This window comes from Atheta coriaria, unplaced genomic scaffold (assembly GCF_025399875.1).
Source record: "Atheta coriaria isolate IRGN ID8LTWV9N9 unplaced genomic scaffold, Caltech_Dcor_3.1 hic_scaffold_6_pilon, whole genome shotgun sequence".
Taxonomy (NCBI): Eukaryota; Metazoa; Arthropoda; class Insecta; order Coleoptera; family Staphylinidae; genus Dalotia; species Dalotia coriaria.
In genome coordinates, this window is record NW_027045448.1 from 5562634 (window position 1) to 5581948 (window position 19315).

At 34.9% G+C, this 19315-nt stretch overlaps 5 protein-coding genes and 1 long non-coding RNA gene across 6 annotated transcripts; 5 read left to right on the forward strand and 1 right to left on the reverse strand.

Annotated features, from left to right (window-relative positions):
* The first annotated feature begins 44 nt into the window (after window positions 1-44).
* Window positions 45-731, forward strand: LOC135794871 (uncharacterized). Its single transcript, XM_065306342.1, has 2 exons — window positions 45-286; window positions 345-731. Exons 1-2 carry the CDS (start codon window positions 71-73, stop codon window positions 657-659), a joined length of 531 nt encoding a protein of 176 aa, XP_065162414.1. The 5' UTR covers window positions 45-70; the 3' UTR covers window positions 660-731.
* A 1448-nt stretch (window positions 732-2179) lies between these two features.
* Window positions 2180-3344, forward strand: LOC135794228 (uncharacterized). The gene is made up of 2 exons (XR_010548830.1): window positions 2180-2884; window positions 2952-3344. It is a non-coding gene; the product is annotated as an uncharacterized lncRNA (long non-coding RNA).
* A 72-nt stretch (window positions 3345-3416) lies between these two features.
* On the forward strand, window positions 3417-5638 carry LOC135795057 (coilin-like). Its single transcript, XM_065306614.1, has 3 exons — window positions 3417-3690; window positions 3753-5265; window positions 5319-5638. The coding sequence occupies exons 1-3, from the start codon at window positions 3476-3478 to the stop codon at window positions 5526-5528; spliced, it is 1938 nt and encodes a 645-aa protein (XP_065162686.1). The 5' UTR covers window positions 3417-3475; the 3' UTR covers window positions 5529-5638.
* A 157-nt stretch (window positions 5639-5795) lies between these two features.
* Window positions 5796-7765, forward strand: LOC135795058 (lipid scramblase CLPTM1L). Its single transcript, XM_065306615.1, has 6 exons — window positions 5796-6041; window positions 6128-6740; window positions 6794-6982; window positions 7036-7232; window positions 7284-7535; window positions 7594-7765. Exons 1-6 carry the CDS (start codon window positions 5797-5799, stop codon window positions 7685-7687), a joined length of 1590 nt encoding a protein of 529 aa, XP_065162687.1. The 5' UTR covers window position 5796; the 3' UTR covers window positions 7688-7765.
* On the reverse strand, window positions 7694-10421 carry LOC135795056 (kinesin-like protein KIF22). Its single transcript, XM_065306613.1, has 6 exons — window positions 10183-10421; window positions 9597-10120; window positions 9270-9475; window positions 9057-9211; window positions 7971-8983; window positions 7694-7915 (listed from the first exon to the last, which is right to left on the reverse strand). The coding sequence occupies exons 1-6, from the start codon at window positions 10267-10269 to the stop codon at window positions 7804-7806; spliced, it is 2097 nt and encodes a 698-aa protein (XP_065162685.1). The 5' UTR covers window positions 10270-10421; the 3' UTR covers window positions 7694-7803.
* Window positions 10422-10479: 58 nt separating this feature from the next.
* Cmtr1 (Cap methyltransferase 1) lies at window positions 10480-17407 on the forward strand. The gene is made up of 17 exons (XM_065306612.1): window positions 10480-10968; window positions 11028-11180; window positions 11237-11422; window positions 11487-11651; window positions 11706-12008; window positions 12063-12246; window positions 12304-12547; window positions 12616-12806; window positions 12866-12997; window positions 13050-13496; window positions 13553-13658; window positions 14498-14917; window positions 14973-15202; window positions 15261-15988; window positions 16063-16625; window positions 16691-17209; window positions 17279-17407. The coding sequence occupies exons 1-17, from the start codon at window positions 10924-10926 to the stop codon at window positions 17334-17336; spliced, it is 4674 nt and encodes a 1557-aa protein (XP_065162684.1). The 5' UTR covers window positions 10480-10923; the 3' UTR covers window positions 17337-17407.
* The last annotated feature ends 1908 nt before the right edge of the window (window positions 17408-19315 follow it).

Sequence of the window (19315 nt, forward strand, 5' to 3'; positions counted from 1 at the left end):
TCGTGTAAATAATTGCATTGGCATATATATAAGTTCGCACGATGTGTTTTTAGTAACTGACAATCCAAAAATGATTGCTTTACTATTTACTTTGGTGCTGGTGGCCCCGTCCTTACAATTGGGTCCCGCAATGGGTCCAGTAGGAAAAATTAACATTAAGAAATTGCAAGAGTGTCCAAATTTTTCTGGTGGGCAATTAAAAATGCAGTTGGCGAAAGATAGTAAGGGACAGAAAGTATTTAACGCTCAACTCAACCTTCAGGAGGATTATAATAATAAGTATACGGTATTGAAAATCATAAACTGCTTTTTATTGTGATGTTTCATAATTTTATGTTTGCTAGTTCTTAGTTCGAGTACATAAATGGACAGGTTCGGAATACAAGAAGGATATGATGAAGTATGAAGGTGCGGCATGTGATTACATCAATAAGTTTTTGCCTGCTGTGCGTGAGAGAGTTTACAAATTAGCAAAGGTCTCTGGGACTTGTGAAGCCAAAAAGGGCAAATACGATATCAAAGCAATTTTCGCACTTGAAAAAGATTTGAAAGTGCCAGCGTTGCCATATGGCACGTTCCAACTAGAGGTAGAAATCTACAATGCGAAGAAGGCCAAAATTGTATGCCTGGTTGTTGATGTTGATTCTGTCGCAAAATAAATACAAGAATGCATCTTTGAGATACGAGTATTATCTTATAATAATTATGAATAAACTGAATTTTAAAATGAAGTATTGATACATTATCTCTCACTTTTAATTTTATATTCCTTTAGCAGAAAAAATCAATAAATGTAACTAAAGATCTCTTTTTATTTCGAAACAACATACTTTATATTCTCCTGATCAAACATAACTTAGATCTTTCCCCACCACTGTTGTCGGTTTGGCCGCAGGTTTAATAGAGAAACCCTGAACGAACAAAGTAGTTAAGCATGTAAAAATGGTCAAGCTACGTAGTGGTAGGTCTGTGATTATTCTCAGTTAGGGTCGTTGGTTTGGATCGTCCCCAAGGAATGTCCATGAGATATATGCATGTAATTATTTGCTGCGCCCTGGCGTCCCAAATTCCTTTGTTTTATTAATTTCAAACATTAAAAGTAATTAAAAAAGTCTTACTCCAAAATTGCTGTGTTGCGAAGTAATATTCAATATACTTAACTGACCTGTACATTCACATCAGTAGTGTACCCTCAAATTCTTGCACCATTTCTATACCAACCATATTCATCAATTATTATAAACACAACGAAGAATAAATCAGCCACATCAGCTATAATCCAGTAACGTTTTAGGTTTGTTTCAATTTTATTTTACTTAATCTAACTTCGTCTCAGCAACTAATATGAAAAATGCCAACAAACGACTTTTTATATCAATCAAAAGGCACTAAATATAATTCTAAATTTATCAGTTCTACTTTGGTCCCAAAAATGTATTTGCAATTGCATGTCTTGTATAAAGGTAATAAAAGTAATGAAACATAGATAGATCAAACATGGCTAACGTGTGCATGCAATTAAATATGTCATTTTTGGTATATAAAGCTTGTTACCAAAGAATAATTTACATTCAAAGTGTGGTAACCGCCGAACAATGTTTTTTCTACCAGTCTTTGCGTTGTTAATGTTTGCGGTGCCGTCGCTTCAACTGGGTCCTATGATGGGACCAGTGGGCAGGATAGATATCAAGAAATTACAAGAGTGTCCAAACTTCAAAGGGCAGTTAAAGTTGCAAATGGGCAAAAATGCAAAAGGTCAAAAAGTGTTCAATTGTCAACTGAACCTCCTCGATGATTATTCAAAAAAAAATACGGTATTACATATGCTCTTGTTTTTGTTGATAACTTTAATGAATCTGTGGTTGTAGTTCGTGATCCGTGTGCACAAATGGACCGGATCGGAGTATAAGAAGAATATGATGAAGTACGAAGGCTCGCTTTGCGATTATGTCAATAAGTTTTTGCCGACTGTGCGTGAAAGAATTTACGCTGCGGCGAAGGTTAATAGTGACTGTGATGCTAAAAAGGGTAAGTATGTAATGGATAATTTGTATGCAACAGAGAAAGACCTCAAGATTCCGGCGATACCGTATGGGACTTTCCAGCTAGAAGTGGAAATCTACAACGCAAAGAAAACTAAGATTGTTTGCATCCTTGTTGATGTAGATTCTGTAGTTCGATAAGAAAACAATTGAATGGAGTTTAAAATTGCAGTTTTCCGAATATTTTAAAACATCAATTCTTGTTGCCTACACTTGTCCGTGCAATAATTTATCAATGTTAGAAAACAGCATTTTTTTAAATAATTTACTTAAATTTTTTCTATAACCCAAATTGATTTATCTGTCCCTAAGAATTAACGTGATGTGACGCTTTACTAATTGTTTTGTTATTTTAAAATACGTATTTATTCGTTTTTGGTCTTGTCACATTGTAAAAAATATTATTACTGAACACTGAATGGAAGGCTAGTGTATAAAAAAATCTTGTATTGATATTATCTAGTTGCAAATGAGTATTTTTCAAATAAAACATGTGTATTCGTTGCATTCGCATGTGCAAAGTTACACCTATTCGTGACAACTAGATTGGTTGTAACTGATATAAAAACTATGATTTTTATAGTTTTACTGCAATTCCTCATTAGAAAACCAACAATTTAACAATGTTTATTCTAACATTTTTTGCTTTGATAATTCTTGTGGTCCCATCGCTACAGTTGGGGCCGTCAATGGGTCCTGTGGGTAGAATAGACTTTAAAAAAATCCAAGAATGTCCAAAATTTAGTGGACAATTAAAAGTGCAATTAAATAAAAATTCTAAAGGGCAGAAAGTATTTAATTGTCAACTCAATCTAGCAGAAGAATATAACAACAAATTTACGGTATGACACAAGGAGATCCAGGCTTCTTAGTTATTCAATTCTAATTGAGGCATTTTTATGATTGTAGTTTGCAGTTAGGGTTCACAAGTGGACAGGATCGGAATATAAAAAGGACATGATGAAGTACGAGGGCGGAATGTGTGATTACGTCAATAAGTTTTTGCCTACTGTGCGTGAGAAACTTTACAAAGCAGCGAAAGTGACTGGTAACTGCGTAGTCAAAAAAGGCAAGTACGACATGAAAGACGTCTACGCCACTGAAGGAGATCTCAAATTGCCTGCGATACCTTATGGCACTTTCCAGTTAGAAGTTGAACTGTTCAATAGCAAGAAAGTTAAAATTGTATGCCTGTTAATAGATGTTGACTCAGTTGCTCGATAATTGCTTGGATATGTTTGTAAACATTGCATATGTATTCACATAAATAATGATAAATTTGAATCATTTCTCTGAAACTTATTTTATGATTTGAATTTGTGTATTTCACCCCACTTTTCTTTTACCGGTCAGCGGTTTTATTATCTCAGTTTTCAAAGTTTGGTTAACCTGCTCTTACATGTGTTTTCTGTTTTCTTGAGAACAAAATCAAAATGAGTTATCGAGTGAAGTTGTTAATGTGCCATTATTTTCAAGATGATCGTGCATTTACTTACGCGTTCATCCAATCCGAATTCAGTGTTATACAGGATTTAATCAACCACATAACAAAGATGTTCGATATAAAGGATTTCAGTTTGCTATTGCATGGTTTTTACTTGTTACCAGGTGAAGACATAAGAATTATTCAAGCAAATGATGAGATATTGTAAGTGACTTGTATTACTCTGAATATCAATTATCATTTATTAATGTCCATCTTTTAATCAGAATTAAACCAAATCAAGTTCAGCAACTGCCACCAGCTCATCAAGTTGTTGAATCACCTGCAAAGAAAAAGAAACAGAAATCCAAAAGAAAATCTGCTGATTTAGACAATTGCAATGAAGTGAAAATTAAGAAGAGAAAACTATCATCAAAGTTTGAACCAGTTGCTACCAGTTCAACAAGAAAGAAAGACATTGTTGAGTCAAGAGTTCAATATTTTAATAACCTCAGCAATTCCAATGAAAATTCTAATATTGCAGAACATGATGTAGGAACAGAAGTTGTTCCTGAGAAATTGAACAATCAGTTAATTTCACAAGACCTCATCACACCTGCATTAAGCAGCAAAAGCACTAAGAAGAAGAAGGAAAAGAAATTGTCAGAACAGATGGAAATTAGTAATGAAGAGAAAGCATGTGAACTTAATAATATAAAGTCTAATGTTCCACATCAACAATTAATCCACAATGATGATTCAAATGCATTCAAAACTCCTGTTGACAAAATGAACAATTTATCAAATAATGTTCATCCAAAATTAATCCAACACATGACACCCTTAAGGAATATGTTACCCACCACAGTAATTAAGGAAAAGATACACGTAATTCGTAATATTGTTATGAGTCGAGATAAAGATACCATTTTAGAAGAAAACAAATGCAACAATGTGAGTGAAGTGGTGACAAAGAAAAGTGCTGACATTGTGTCAGTCACAACTTCTGATTTAAATGGGAATGCTAATTCTATTGGGGAAAACTCAGATTCAAAAAATGATGAACAAGTGGAAGAGCCTCAAATTTCAAAGCCAGATGAACAAGAGTGTTTGCCTTCAACTTCAACAATTAAAAATGAACGTGTTTCTTTGCCTGTGTCTACAAATACATTAACTGAGGTTCCTGAGGTACAGAGTAATGAAATAATGGATGAAACACCACAAAGAAATTCTGAATGCAAAACCATTTCAACCGCAATTCCATTAAAATGTTCTGAAAAGCGTTTACAATCTTCAATGTCTTATATTCTGTCATCCTTAAAGAGTGACTGTTCATCAACATCAAATTCCATTGATGGAAATGATTGTGAAGAAGTTAAGGAGAAGTTTATCACACGTAGAAAGCGTCACAGAACACGAAAAAATAAACCTATACATAAGGATACTCCAGCTCCAATAAAATTTTCAGATTTTAGAAGGCCCAATATTCAATCAAAACCATTGATTCACCGTTTCTTTGCTGAGGAACCAATTGAAATTCCATCCACTGATACTGAAGAATGTAACAAAATTGAGCAGAAAAGCTCTGATAAACCTGAAAATGTTACAATTCTTGATTTGACCGAGGAAACGCCGGAAATATTTGAAAATCCATTGCCAGTTCCATTGAATGGTCAGAAAAAGTCTTATCTTGACACGAAGCTCGAAATTTGCGGCCAACCGCTTACACAAGAATTTATTGATAAGTTAACTGTAATGAGTAATGTGGTACCAACTCGTGGTGATATTATTATATTTCAGGTAAGATAGTTTCTGTATGTAATTTTTATAATACAATGATTATTTTGTGGTAGATGTTAAAACTGGGATCTAGTTTTACCCCGGAAGTTACGAAGAATATAACTGGTTTGGTTAAATCTTTTGACGCAGAAACAAAACGGGTAGAAATAGATATTTGGGACGGACTATCTGAGCTCTCACAAATTCATGAAGAGTTTGATGAAACAGGTGAAACGGCGATTTTGGATTGGATGTCGTTGGTGAAACCGCGTCGGGTGGCTTAACTAAGTTATTTTATGTTGTACTTGTTAATTCGTGTTGCCATCTTGCATGTTTATTATTTAAGTTATCAATTGTTTAAATATTTGTATCGAAAATATCCGAGCAAAACCGATCCGTTCGTTTACTTTGCATTTAGGTTAGTAATCAGCAGTCATACCGATTTTGTGTGTGATCCACGTCCTCATTGTCCTATGTTAACATAAAATCAGTGAAAACATCGTCAAAATGAATAAATAACCATCATTTATTATCTTTGAAACGTTCCTTAAGATGCGTATAAGTGTTAGTACGATTATTACGTCGTTATTTGCGGCGTTCGTGCTTCATTCCGTGTACAATTTGTATCTGTTATACCGGCCACCTTCGTGCAATGAAAAAGATGTTTGCTACAAGTCCTTCTTGAATTCGCAGCCAAAATTAGAACTTTTGGTGTATTTATCTGATAGCTACAAATCGAATGGCTATCAAAACGTTCTGCACATTCCAGATTTTGATTATAATGAAGCATTCCAAAGGTTAGTTTAATTTGAATAATGTTTATCTTATTTAATAATTATAAACAATATGCAACATAAATTAAGAATGTTTTACTTTTTTGCAGAGATATAAACTTTATAGTGCCTAAAGCAGCACATTCAAATCAATCCATCTATATTCACACATTAATAATTCCAAAAAGACAAATTTCATCTGAAATTACATTTAAAGAAGCTGAAAGCTTGCATGATTCCACACATGTTAAAAGTAAACTTACTAAACATGCAGTCCCAGTAAGTGCTACATTCAACTTGCTGCAAAATGAAAAAATACACATCAAGTCACCGAAAGCAGTCACTCACTTAAAGACTAGATATGCAGTGGTGTTGTGCAATGATGTGGTGGGTATTCCACACTCTGGTGTACCACTGGAGTTACTTAAGTATTTAAGGATTAATCCTAAGAAGCAGTTCTTGCCCATTGTCTCCCAAGACATTCTACAAAGTAGATTAAAAGACTTAGAGGAAGTCACCAAAGAGAAAAAACAAATGATGTTTACCTTCATTTATCAGCCAATCAGTATTGGGAAGTTTAAATTTTTAGTACAAATGGAGACTACTTTTGTCAATTTTATGGAAATGGGCTTCACTACCAAGGATGTAGATGAAGTGAAAGGCGTTTTTGCTGATACAAATTTTTATCTGTTGTGTGCTACCATGACAATAGGGTCAATTCATGTAAGTTTAAGTTTTAAGTGTTTTACACAGTCTAAACAAGTACTTTGTTTTAGTTACTGTTTGACTTTTTATCGTTTAAAAACGACGTTAGTTTTTGGCGATCGCACAAAAGTATGGCAGGATTATCATCGAGAACGGTCCTATGGAGATGTTTCTCGCAAACAGTTGTGTTTTTCTTCCTTTTGGATGAGGGAACGTCATTATTGGTACTAATTCCGAACGGGATAGCAATGATAATTGAAGTAAGATTACAAAATACCGTAAATAACTATGATTCAACTTTATAAAATTTTAGTTTTGGAAGATAACAAAAGTGTACAAATTGAGGTTCGGCCTCAGCGGGATAAAAGTAGATAAAACTTACAAGGAAACTGTTGCGGAACAAACCACGAAAAAATACGACGATGAATCAATGAAGTACTTAAATTATTTACTGTTTCCATTGCTTGTATGTGCAGCGATTTACTCTTTGATATACCAACCACATAAAAGGTAATATTAATTTAAATTTAATAAAACTTTATTAATTGTGTTTTTTTATAGTTGGTATTCATGGACAATCAATAGTTTAGTCAACGCCGTTTACGCGTTTGGCTTCATCTTCATGCTACCTCAACTGTTCATCAACTACAGACTTAAGTCAGTGGCGGCCTTGCCTTGGCGTGCATTTACATATCGCGCTTTTAACACATTTATCGATGACATCTTCGCGTTTATTATTACAATGCCTACTGCGCATCGAATCGCTTGTTTCAGGGATGATGTGGTCTTCCTTGTTTATTTATACCAAAGATGGTAAGAATAATTTTAATAAGCAGCTAGATGAGATTTTTAAAACTATTTTTCTTTTTAGGTTGTATCCTGTTGATAAGACACGTAGTGATGATGGTACCGAAATGTCTGCGGAAGTTGTCCAGGAGCCACAAGAGACTAAGAAAGATAAGTGAACTTAGTTACATGCTAATTAATTTAATTGTTAAATCTATTCTGGCGAAAAAATATACAAAGGGGTATAAAATTTCAAATATTTTCACGTTTCTTCATCATAAAATGCGTAGTAAGATTATGGTGTGTTGAGATTCAAAAAATTTGCCTTCAGGAACGTATCGTAGCCTTTGCCTCTCCATGGCATTTCCTGGAGATCGGATATCTCCGTAAATCGACCTCTCATTTGTCTACAACAAAAATCATATTAAATATTTAATTTAAGACCAAATTAAAAATAATTACCTGAATTGGCAAATCATACCCGCGTATTTTTCTCCAATTGTATTCAAGGTCATGATCTCTTTAATATTTCCACTGTTCAGAACTTTTAAGACGTGTTTTGTATGATTGTCGATTGCGGTTGAACTTTCGATTGATTCCCTCTTCGTGCCATTCAATTTTCTAGGTTTCTTTGGACTTATTTTAGGTTTGAAATGTATTTTAATCTTGCGGGCTCTTGTGCTTTTTCTCAGTTTCACTTTAGGTGACAAAGCAAAGTTTAGAGAATTTCCAAGTTGTGCTGCCACAGCCATTGATTGTCTTTGACTTATTCGCACAGATCGCCGCCTATTCTTCATCGGTGATGGGCTTTTAAATATCGGCGATGATGCAGCAATTGACTTTTTCGCCCTCTTTACGCGTTTCATCGGCGTGAAAGGTTTTTTAAAGCCTGGTGTTTTATTACCAGATATTATAAAGCTCGCACGACCCGTATCACCGGCGTCAAACGACTCAGCCAAATATCCATAAGCCGCTTGATTTTTTTCCGGAGTTGTATCATCGTCATCAATGCAACACGCGCTTGTATCTCGGTTGCTATTAATTTCATTTCGAAATGTCTGGAATTCACTTGCGAGTAATATATTGTTGCGCACAATTTTTGTGACTTCGCGCTCTAGGGAACGTCGTGAAATACGTGGTGAATTTACACGACCCGCCATTGGTGTGATAATATCAGTGACGATATTCGTAACGCGCTTCAAGAGAGTTTCACCAACAGCATCCATGCATTTCTTTACAATCGGCGAGAGAGTATTCGGTACTTCAGGCAATATTGACATTGACGAATATGATGGAAGACTAGCTTCAGCAGTGGATAAACTTGATACAGAATTGAATTTTGAGAGCGGTCGTTTCCGATGGGTATTGTAAGAGTGCGAGTTTAAAGGCGTTCGATATGTTGTAAATTTGTTCGGGGTGCTTGCAGTTAATTTATACGGCGTGTTTCTAACTGCTATATGAGGATTGGATGATTTCTAAAGTAAATGATAAATTAAGCGTGTCGATAAATAATTTTTGATAAATAAACTTTAAATTTTCTGAACTTACTGTGTATTCGTCTACTATATTATTAACCTCCGGTTTATTTCTAACTCGTTTTGCTCTCTGTGCGAAGTCCAGGGTTTGTACTGTTTCAGTCAAATCTTCAATGTTTGTTCCAATACAAGCCACCAATGTTACGTAATTCTTCTTGTTTAACGAATCTAAATGAGTAACAAATGTTAGAATGTAATAATTGCCGGTCTTGTTTATGTTGTTTACCTTGTAAAATAGTTGTTATCGTTGATTCTCTGTAGGGGACATGTGCGTGATTATTTGAGAGTGCATTTATTACCTTCCCAATCCACAACAAGCCTTTATTAATATTTATTCCTTCATGAAGCTGACTTCCTTCATTTCCAGTCTTTTTCACACTCTCAGATCCAGCTAGATCAACTAGATTTAATTTTGCTTCTGTTTCCTTTCCACTAAAATAAATAGAAATCCATATTAGACAATGGTGCATATTTGAGTTTCAATTAATTTTCTCTTCATTTCTTTTGTAAAACCCTTAATATTTAATAAACTCTAGTTTAAAAGAATACTCACAAATGTTTAACATGGCAATAAATTGTAAAAATAGCATGTGATCTTGAACTCTTTGAATTTTGTTTAGTTTCCCCTGTGTGCCTATTCTTGCCACCTTCAATTAACAAAAGCTGTGCATCCAGTGGAGTACAAACCTTCTGTTTCTTTACTCCATGTACATTGAATCCTTTAATTTGCAGTGCAGATTTGTTGTTGCCCAATAAATCATACACCTTCTCATTGTATATTTCCACAAATGAAATGAATGTTGTAATGATTTGCTCTCCATTCCAAGACAGAATATCATTCAATGCATTGGTTATCAATCCAGCATCACTTGCATTAAAGTCAGAGTGGTCTGAGCCAATGGTGTATGTTTTGCCCGTGCCTGTCTGCCCATAGGCAAATATTGTTGAATTGTATCCATTGATTATGTTTCTTACTAAAGGCTGCAGCATTTCATTGTATACATTTTCTTGTGTGCTGTGTTCTGGGAAGATGTGGTCAAATGAAAATGATATTTGGCGCTCTGGAACCACAATTACCTGAAACAAAAATATAATTCTGTATATCAATTCTGTGGAGATTAAAATAATAAAATACTTACTGGCGGGTCAGTAGATACAAGTTCAATTGATTTGCCATTTGTGTTTTGGCATGGCTTGATTCTGATTGCAACATTCACAAAATCCATCTTTTATGTTAAAACAACGCGCACAATCCGAAGGCAGTCAGTGATAGCACAATAAAAATATAAAAGATATTATTATATAAATCTAACTAGTGCATTTTAAATTAAATTAATCTATTCATGATACATCTTTCAAAACCAACCGTCAACGGTCAACCAAACGTTAGCGGGGTTAACAGCATTTTTGAAATGCGCATGCGCAATTCATTTGAAATATTTTTATCAGGAAGCGCGCTTCTTATTTATTTAATAACCATTAAATGAACGATACAAATAGTGTATTGTACCTATGTATGAAGAGAAATCAAATTAATTCATATACTTGTGTATATAGATTTAATGGATTAAACCTAAGTTGAAGATGTTCTTTTAGTGCAATATCATAACAATAAACGATAAAGACGAAAGCAATTTCGAATGCAATGTACAAAACTATTTGATAAGACTAAAGTTGGCACACCTAAATGAATCTACCTAGTTTAGTTCACACAGTTTAACTTATTTCTTTCCAATATGTTGGTGCCACAACACATGTGCATCGATTCTAAAGATCTAACCTATTTGTGGTCTATCAAAAATTTATGTGAACATTATTAAATGAAAAATTAACTGCGCATAATTACTCTTTGTTTGTGAATGTAAAATTAAAGTACAAATATGGAGGGATTTAGTAAAAACAATGACAAAGGTTTCAGTATTATGGTATATCTATGTGATATTAATTTTGACTTGCTCTGCTATAATTCTTTGTGAATATGCAGGTGAAAATGGGTTACAAACCTGGTGCTGGGCTAGGAAAAGATGAGGCAGGAATGTTGCAGCCCATAAATGCCTCTGTAAAAAATGATAAGAGAGGCTTTGGTCATGATTCATTCAAAGAAAACCAAAGTCATGAAGTTTGGGATGGCAAAGATGTAATTAGGTATAAAAGTGATTCAAGTTTTGTTTCATTACAAATTATTTGTTGTAGAAAATTAATATTGAAGAGGAATTAATTTGGATTCATTCAAATGATTCAAATGCTACACATCAATTTTCCAATTTAACTTTAGATGATTTTCTTAATTTTATTGTTAAGAAAGAACCTTTGACCACTTTAGAGAATGAAATTCATTTTTGTGATCCAGCAACTTTAAGAAGTGTTCTTAAAACAAAAGTAAGTAACTGTTGTATGTAGGTACTTAATATTCTTTCAAAATTTTCAATATATCATATTTTAGGAAGATGTATTTTTAACTTTAGATGCAGTAGATCTATCAAAAGCTAGGCAGAGAGCAAATCAGTTTGAGACAATCAAGTCAGCATTTTTTATGAACAGGGCAGCTTTAAAGATGGCTAATATTGATGCAGCCACTGGTTTTATGTTCACCAACATTGATAAAGATGTAAACATTTCATTCTTCTACTTCATTTGTTTTAAATTCAATTTATAATTTTAGATTAATCATAAAAAGAAAGTTGGTCCATATTATTTTGCAGATGTTTGTGCAGGCCCTGGAGGGTTTTCAGAGTATATTTTGTGGAGGAAAAAATGGAGTTTTAAAGGATTTGGCCTTACATTGAAGGGAGTGCATGATTTCAAAGTATGCAACTCAACATGTGCAAGTGATGTAACTTTTAGAGGATATTATGGTTCCGCAAATGATGGGAATGCATGCAATCCTTGTAATATTAGTGATTTTACTAATAAAATTTTGCATGAGACTGATAAAATTGGGGTGCATTTTATGATGTCTGATGGGGTAAGAGTTTTCTCTCTCAAAAGAGTGTTAATTACATTCGACTGTTTTTTGTAGGGGTTTTCTGTTGAAGGTAACGAAGGCATACAGGAAATTCTGTCCAAACAGATCTACATTTGTCAATGTTTGATTGCGTTGGAGATTGTTAGAAAACACGGTCATTTTGTAACGAAATTGTTTGATATTTTTACTACTTTTAGTGTGGGGTTAATGTTTTTGATGTATCAATGTTTTGAAAAAGGTACTTTTTTATCTTTTGGTATTGGCGAAATTGTACTTACACAGTATTTTAATATAGTTGCAGTATTAAAACCGAATTCATCGCGTCCAGCAAACTCAGAACGATATTTCATATGTAGTAATTTGAAAGATTCACCGATCGTTATGGAGGTTCGAAATTATCTACGTAAAATTGTAAATGATCTGTGGAATATGCGCAAAGTTAGGAAAGAGACCGACGTGGATATCGTCGAGATTATACCATTGGAATTAATTAAGGGTGATAGTACTTTTTATAATTATATACGATCGCAAAACACTAAGTGAGTCTTAAATCAACTAGTTTTCTATAACATGATTTTAATTAATATTTTTTTAAATTTGTCTTTAGAATAGCAGAGGTGCAAACAGAAAGTTTACGTAAATTGGCATTGTTCTGCAAAAATCCAAATCTCATTGATGAGAAGCAAGTGCAATTACGCTCTAAATGCTTAGAATATTGGCATATTCCTAACTTACCTAGAGCACCAGCTAAAAAGTTTACTACTGATGATCTTTTAAATATTGCTATTCAAAAACCAGGTAAAACATCAGTTTCACGTCTGTTTTCATTTGAAATATCTTCAAAAATTGATTTTTAGAGTATTTATATGTTCAATCAAGGATAATTAAAAATTTAAAGGAGTTGCAGGAACAAGTTGTTGATGTGCACGACTGGATTTACGTACCATTGGCATCTTCAATGATGAGCAACAATTGTCACATTTTTGCAGGTAACTTTCTTCAAATTTGTAACAGTCCGCATTTTCTTGGTTTAAATTCTAGGCGTTGGTGCAATGTCTGCGTATAAACTACAAAATCGGAAGTGGGTAAATGTTAAGGGATTGAAATTAGTGAAAGGAACTTTGCTGTTTGGTGAAATTGTGACTGAAATATCATCTCAGGCAGAAACAACAGAAAAACTTGAAGTGAAAACATTGCATGTAATCGACGCACTGCGATTGGGAGACATCAGTCTGGCGGATTTAGATTTTCAAGAACGAAGTGTGCTGATTCAGACATACTGTAAATCTATTAATTTTGAAACGGCCGGCGATCAGTTCCGCATCAGGCCGAAGCTAAGCGATAAATTGATTAACATTCATGCAAATAGCCTTATCCATTATGCATTCATTGCGAATGCTTTGTATACGCATTTACCGACGCTTGGATATGGCGCATTTCGTGAACACTTTATTGTCAATTCGATATTGTTGCTAAAAACAGGCGAAAGTAAGTAAAGTTATTTATATCTGATATGATTATATGTGATATTGTATAATTTTTAGATCACTTCTTTAATACCACATATGTGCTAAGAACTCAGGTGTTCTTGGAAAAATCAAATGATGAAGAAAAAACTGAGGACTCTCTACAATATGATGCGGTACTCCAGTATGTAAAAGATAAATTATGATTGATTGATTGATTGAGTGATTAAGTCAAGAAATTGTCATGTTTACAGTCGAAAATATGTGTGTATATTTGATATTTCTTAATAAGTTTTGATTAAAGTGTATTTCATTTTAATTTCCGCCGGTTTTTTTGTTCAAATTTCACGATGCATTTTCCAAGTTCGCCCAGCTTAATAAGATCTTCGGAAGAAGAACAAAATTTGTTTTTGGATCGTCCTAAGCGAGGTAAATCTGAAGAACAACTGCGAAGACATTCACTGCAGGAATCCGTTGAGAACAAACCCATCGAACGGTCGTTGTTTATTCTGACGTAAATAATATTATTATTTTCTTCAGAAACTGATACTAAATGTGTATGAGTAGGCGAGGAACTCCGCAAGTAGGTTTTTAAATTATAATAAATAGTTCCTATTTCAGTCGAAATTAAACTTGATTGTATTTTACGGTTATACCGGTGACTTTTGTTTTACCGTTTGTACAGTAAGTGGGCACCTTAGTTGAGGCACCCACCTACACATATATACTTAATCTATGCACCTTATGTACATCTTGAACAGTTGCGCTAGTGCGCGCTCTGCGTACGAAAGAAGCTTGTTTATTTTCGCATTCGCTTACCGCTCGCGAATTAATTTCAGTAACATGTAGGCAGTGATACCTTGAGACTCTCAACATGGAGCAGGATGTGCAATTAGACTGTGTGAAGAGTGTGAAAGTTGATGTGAGGCTTCTCGAAGATTTGTTGTGCGTTTTAATACTCCTAACCTATGGTAATGCGACATAAAACTAGACTTAAGTACTATGACTTCCTCTCTGTTGTAGAATGGGCGACGATGTACAGAAAATCAGCGTCATTCATGACCTGCCACAACTAATCATGCTCGACTCATCGGCCGTTTATAATCGAATAATTCCAAAGATAAGACACAATCTCCCCACTGCATCATGTGAATTCCAAATAGCAACAAGTGCCGTTTTCATGTTACTCCTTCAGAGATCAGCCAACACTGCCATTTTGCAGTCTATTATTCAAGGATTAGATGCAAAGGATCCAAATGTCGCTTTTGCTTGGTCAGAGGCATTATATGGCTCAATGTCAAGCCTTCCAGAACTCATGATTCAGAATTTTCTGCTACCTTTGGCGCGCCAGAAATTTCAACCTAACTCAACTGTGATTTCAAAAGTTTTCTGCAGCAGACTTATAGGGGAGATATGTTCCAACACCAAATTTCGAGTACTTGAGTTAATGATTTTTTACTGCTATTTACTTGAAATGTAACTAATTTTAAAATTACAGTGTAAAAAGAGATATTTTACCAATTGCAATAGGACTTTGCCAGGATGGTCATCCAGAGGTGAGGTCTCAAATGTGCATGTTTTTACCCAAAGTTGCAGCAGTACTTGGCCATGATTGGGAGAAAACTAATTTGTTATCCTGTATTGTGGATCTAGCGCAAGACGAAAATTTAAACGTACGCTCTACATCAATCATTGCGATCACATCCATGCTCAAAATATTAAGCCAAGGTAGATATTTATAAGAAATACTTAATTAACTCTAGTGTAAACTTTCTTTGACTTTAAGAAACCAGCAGGACTACACTGTTACCACTAATTAAAAAATTGTGTACTAAGGCATGCGAAGAATCATTAGTCACTGCATTGATTCTCTCTGATGAATTTGGCGCATTAATGCATGAAATGCCTCCCATCAATGATCAAGACGTCTTATTTTTTGTACGCATATACAAGCAATTGTCCCTAAAAGGCAAACAAATATCAGCAACAAAAGCGAATGCATCTATTGAAGTATCAATTCGCCAAAAATGTGCAACTAACATTTATGGGATCTTGAAACTTGTATTGCAATCGTTACCAGCGCAGGTACCAGAGGTATATGGTTCTTTTCGTGATCACGCGATAGATCCTTGTTATTTGGTACGAAGAGCGGCCGCTGGAGTCCTAGCTGACATTGCGAACTTGTTAGGAAATGAAAATATGATGATGAGGAACGAAATTGTCCGCTTGTTACGCGATGATGCCGTTGAAGTTTTGGATGCGGTTGTACCTACAATATCATCACTTTTTACAAGTCTAGTTGGTTCAGGCGCGATATCATACGCGCAGTCAACGCAAATTTCAACGGATTTATGCAAAGCTTTAATAAAATGCCAAAACGAACTTGCAAAGCGATACAATTGGCGTTTGAGCGTTGAATATTTGAAACAGTTGGAGATTTTACCCACTTGTGTTCCAGGTGATTATATTCACAACAATTTCACGCCGACTATGTTTGATAAATTGATCTATGGGGTAAGATATATCCACAAACTACTAATGATATTTAATTAATCATGTACGGTATTTAATTTTGTGTATGTTTTTAGAAAGCTAAACCAATAAGAATTCAAGCTGCGCGCACACTGGTTGTTTTCATGCGTTACAATTTCCAACCGAATCAATCGAAATGGATTCGTGAGTCTTTGATTAGACAAACAGCTCAATCACGCAACTGTCACGCTCGGATTTTGTATTTTTACGTGTGTGAAGCTGTTCTCTCAGTATTCAGCGAGAAGTTTTTCAAGGAATGGTTTCTGGGTCCGTGTTTGGCTCTAGCCACAGACCAAATTGTCAATGTTCGGTGGAAGTTTATGCAGTTCTCGTCCAGATTAAAGTCGATGGTAACGCTTGCGAACGATTTAGGCACGAAGCAGAAAATATTGGATAGTGTCAATAAGCTTGAGTCGCGCGAGAAGAACAGAACTGTTCTAGAAATAATTCGGAGCAAGAAACGGGAAGCGGTGCCGAAGTATGCACCGGAGGCACTCCGAGAGGAAGCACTTCGCGTAAGAGGCGAAGGGACAACGAATATAATGAAATATGGATATGATGTAACTAACAAACCGACAAATACTGCTAATTTGCCTAGGGTAACCACAGCGCCCGCACCGTAAGTTGTGTTATTATTTTTACATAGTGTAATTAAGTTGAATGTTTTTTTTTTATTGTTTGTAGTGATATGCGCTTTCTCGCACAACATTTTTACATTGACGCAGGAATCAAATTAGAATCAATTATAGGAAACGAAATTACTTCGAAACATGACACACACGCATCTTTAGATCCAACAGACTTGATTGCTATTGAAACATGCAACATCACTGACGATGCAAAAGCGAATAAAGGAATTTCAAAATTGATACCACCGACATCGTATTGTTCGTTTTTCGATTCGCTTGCTTGTGGTGATATTCGAAGCAAACGATTTTCTAGTATTATCTCTGCGACTTGCTTGGAAACACAGAAAGCAAATCACAAATCGAGTCAAAGGCGACACAGTTTAAATCTGAATAATTATTGTGACAGTAAAATTCCGATTGCAAATCGTTTTAAATCTTCGACTATCACTCAAAATGCAACCAAAGAGGAAAAAATCGAAAATGATATTAATTCCAATGCGCGTACCTCGGCTTATTGTAAAGTAGGGGTTGAACCAAAAATTAAACATTTTTCACTGTTACCATTAGATGAAAGGTAATTGAAACGTTGTTTTGTGCTTAAAATGACTGATTTATATATTGTTTTCCTTGTTTTTGTTATTAGAAGACGGAGTGCGGCCAAGCCTGCGGGAAAAAAGCCTCCCAGCAGAAAATCAACTTAAAAATACTATGTTAAAATTACAGTCTGTTAAATATACGTATTTGGAAATAAAGGTGACCTGTACTTTTAGTATATTGTTTCAAGGCAATAATTTTTCTTCCGGCTGAATTTATATTTTTTGTGTAAAAATGCTTACACCTTTAGTTTTCCACTGCCCTTTCAACATAAAAAGTTTAATTTGTACGTACTTAATGAATTGTCTTATGTTTTCTGCACAAAATGTACAATAGGGCTTGTTTGTTTATAAACAGTTTTTTCTTATTGCGTTCAACGAACGATAGCATCGCGCTGCGCGTTGTTGTGCCGCTAGCGCTGCAGGCTGCATGCGATTCAGTCTGTTCTTATCGCCGGTTGGTTCGGCCACGTTCCTCGCGGTTCGGCTTGTCTCTGAGATTCTTATTCGGCAAATCGATTAATTGGCGGCATTTACTGTTAACGGGCTCGTATTTTGCTAATGAAGTTCCGCGACTGACTTAAATGTGCATGAATCGTAAAATATTGTACTCTGTTTATCTGTGCGCGAGTGAGGTTCCGGCGGCGGTCGCTTATTATTCGATTCAGTCACAGTTGGAATTATATTGCTGCTTTCCATTTTGGACTAATAAAAACTACGTCAGGGCATCCTAGTAAGTAACCTAAACCGAGAAATTGTCGGAGACCACACAAATTGAATCCTACAGTCTAGTTCGTCGGGTGCTGGTATTTATGTTTCTTTGAATAGCATGTAATTCGTATGATTTTATCGTTAGCTTCGACGGTTGTCGAATTTGTGACGGTCTGGTTTCTATTTAACAAATTGCAGAGAACAAACGCGGTTCTAATAAATTAAGGTTATTACATACAATTAAACTATCCTTCGGACCAATTCTGGCCGTAAAAATCGCTACGATATTCTTTCCTATTGGTTAATTCACACGTGTTTCATGCGACTAGGCACCACATTCCCCAACGGAAATCGATTTATATTCAATGTGTCGTGGATGATGTTCACTGCCAGAGGATGGTTCCCCTTTTCTCCAACTTAAACTTTAGAATATCCTTTAAAATCTTGCTATTTTCTTGTATCACTGTATATTACATTTTTTTCATCTGCAGTAAAAATTGTAGAAATATTGTTACTAACGAGCGATTTTATTTTAGAACTACAAAACGCAATTGTTCTCTTCTCTACCACCCTATCTGAGTTATCCTGAATATCCAGCAAAACATTTCTTTTGTACTGTACTTATTTAAGTCTTGTACCTTTCTTCGTTGTTCCCCATAGATAAAACCTATAGTTTTCAGTGTTTCTTTATCAAAAATTTTCAACACCCGGTATATTTATTTTCCTTTGGTCCTTTGTATACGGGAGAAAATTATCATAACTCATGATTTTCGGGTGTCTATTTATAGCATTTTATTATCAGTTTGCAACACACTGTATGTTTTTTTTTCTTAATCTCTAGTAGAAAATTTAAAATCGAGTTTTGGTAATGTCGTGTGTATTCTTAAGCGTTTTTCTGAGGCGATCTTCAATTAGTGCGCGCGTGACCTGCCGTCGCATAATTTTCAATTTACGGATTATTGAATTGGGCACAATGCAATAAAATTCAGGTAACGCCTTCGCCGCCTCTCAAAATGCTACCCAAACGCACTAAAAATTGACTTCAAAATTTGGCAGTTTTCAATATTGTTCATTTTTAATCTTGGAAATTGGTTCTTATTTTGGGAACGATTTGCATTATTGCGGTGTTGGGAGTCATTTTAAAATTCTACCCAAATGCACTAAAAATTGACTTCAAAATTTGGCAATTTTCAATATTTTTCATGTTATGTCGTGAAAATTGGCTCATATCTCCGGAACGGTTTGCGTTGTTGGGGTGTTCTTTTTTGCTATTGTTGAAAAAGAGTCATTTTAAACGATACGCATTTGATACCCCCCGAATTTGGCCGGGAGCACCCTCAAAATTGACTTCAAAATTAGGCAATTTTCAATATTCT

What these genes read in the sequence shown, in the direction of transcription:
- LOC135795057 (XM_065306614.1), top strand. Translation starts at nt 3,476, where the DNA reads ATGAGTTATCGAGTGAAGTTGTTAATGTGCCATTATTTTCAAGATGAT. An exon ending in CAAGCAAATGATGAGATATT is followed by an intron (nt 3,691 to 3,752) that starts GTAAGTGACTTG and finishes TCTTTTAATCAG; the next exon opens with AATTAAACCAAATCAAGTTC. An exon ending in GTGATATTATTATATTTCAG is followed by an intron (nt 5,266 to 5,318) that starts GTAAGATAGTTT and finishes ATTTTGTGGTAG; the next exon opens with ATGTTAAAACTGGGATCTAG.
- LOC135795056 (XM_065306613.1), bottom strand. Translation starts at nt 10,269, where the DNA reads ATGGATTTTGTGAATGTTGCAATCAGAATCAAGCCATGCCAAAACACA. An exon ending in GATAACAACTATTTTACAAG is followed by an intron (nt 9,212 to 9,269) that starts GTAAACAACATA and finishes TTACTCATTTAG; the next exon opens with ATTCGTTAAACAAGAAGAAT. An exon ending in ATATAGTAGACGAATACACA is followed by an intron (nt 8,984 to 9,056) that starts GTAAGTTCAGAA and finishes CATTTACTTTAG; the next exon opens with AAATCATCCAATCCTCATAT.
- LOC135794871 (XM_065306342.1), top strand. Translation starts at nt 71, where the DNA reads ATGATTGCTTTACTATTTACTTTGGTGCTGGTGGCCCCGTCCTTACAA. An exon ending in ATTATAATAATAAGTATACG is followed by an intron (nt 287 to 344) that starts GTATTGAAAATC and finishes TATGTTTGCTAG; the next exon opens with TTCTTAGTTCGAGTACATAA.
- LOC135795058 (XM_065306615.1), top strand. Translation starts at nt 5,797, where the DNA reads ATGCGTATAAGTGTTAGTACGATTATTACGTCGTTATTTGCGGCGTTC. An exon ending in TATAATGAAGCATTCCAAAG is followed by an intron (nt 6,042 to 6,127) that starts GTTAGTTTAATT and finishes ACTTTTTTGCAG; the next exon opens with AGATATAAACTTTATAGTGC. An exon ending in GGATAGCAATGATAATTGAA is followed by an intron (nt 6,983 to 7,035) that starts GTAAGATTACAA and finishes ATAAAATTTTAG; the next exon opens with TTTTGGAAGATAACAAAAGT.
- Cmtr1 (XM_065306612.1), top strand. Translation starts at nt 10,924, where the DNA reads ATGGAGGGATTTAGTAAAAACAATGACAAAGGTTTCAGTATTATG. An exon ending in GTATCAATGTTTTGAAAAAG is followed by an intron (nt 12,247 to 12,303) that starts GTACTTTTTTAT and finishes ATTTTAATATAG; the next exon opens with TTGCAGTATTAAAACCGAAT. An exon ending in GTAACCACAGCGCCCGCACC is followed by an intron (nt 16,626 to 16,690) that starts GTAAGTTGTGTT and finishes TATTGTTTGTAG; the next exon opens with TGATATGCGCTTTCTCGCAC.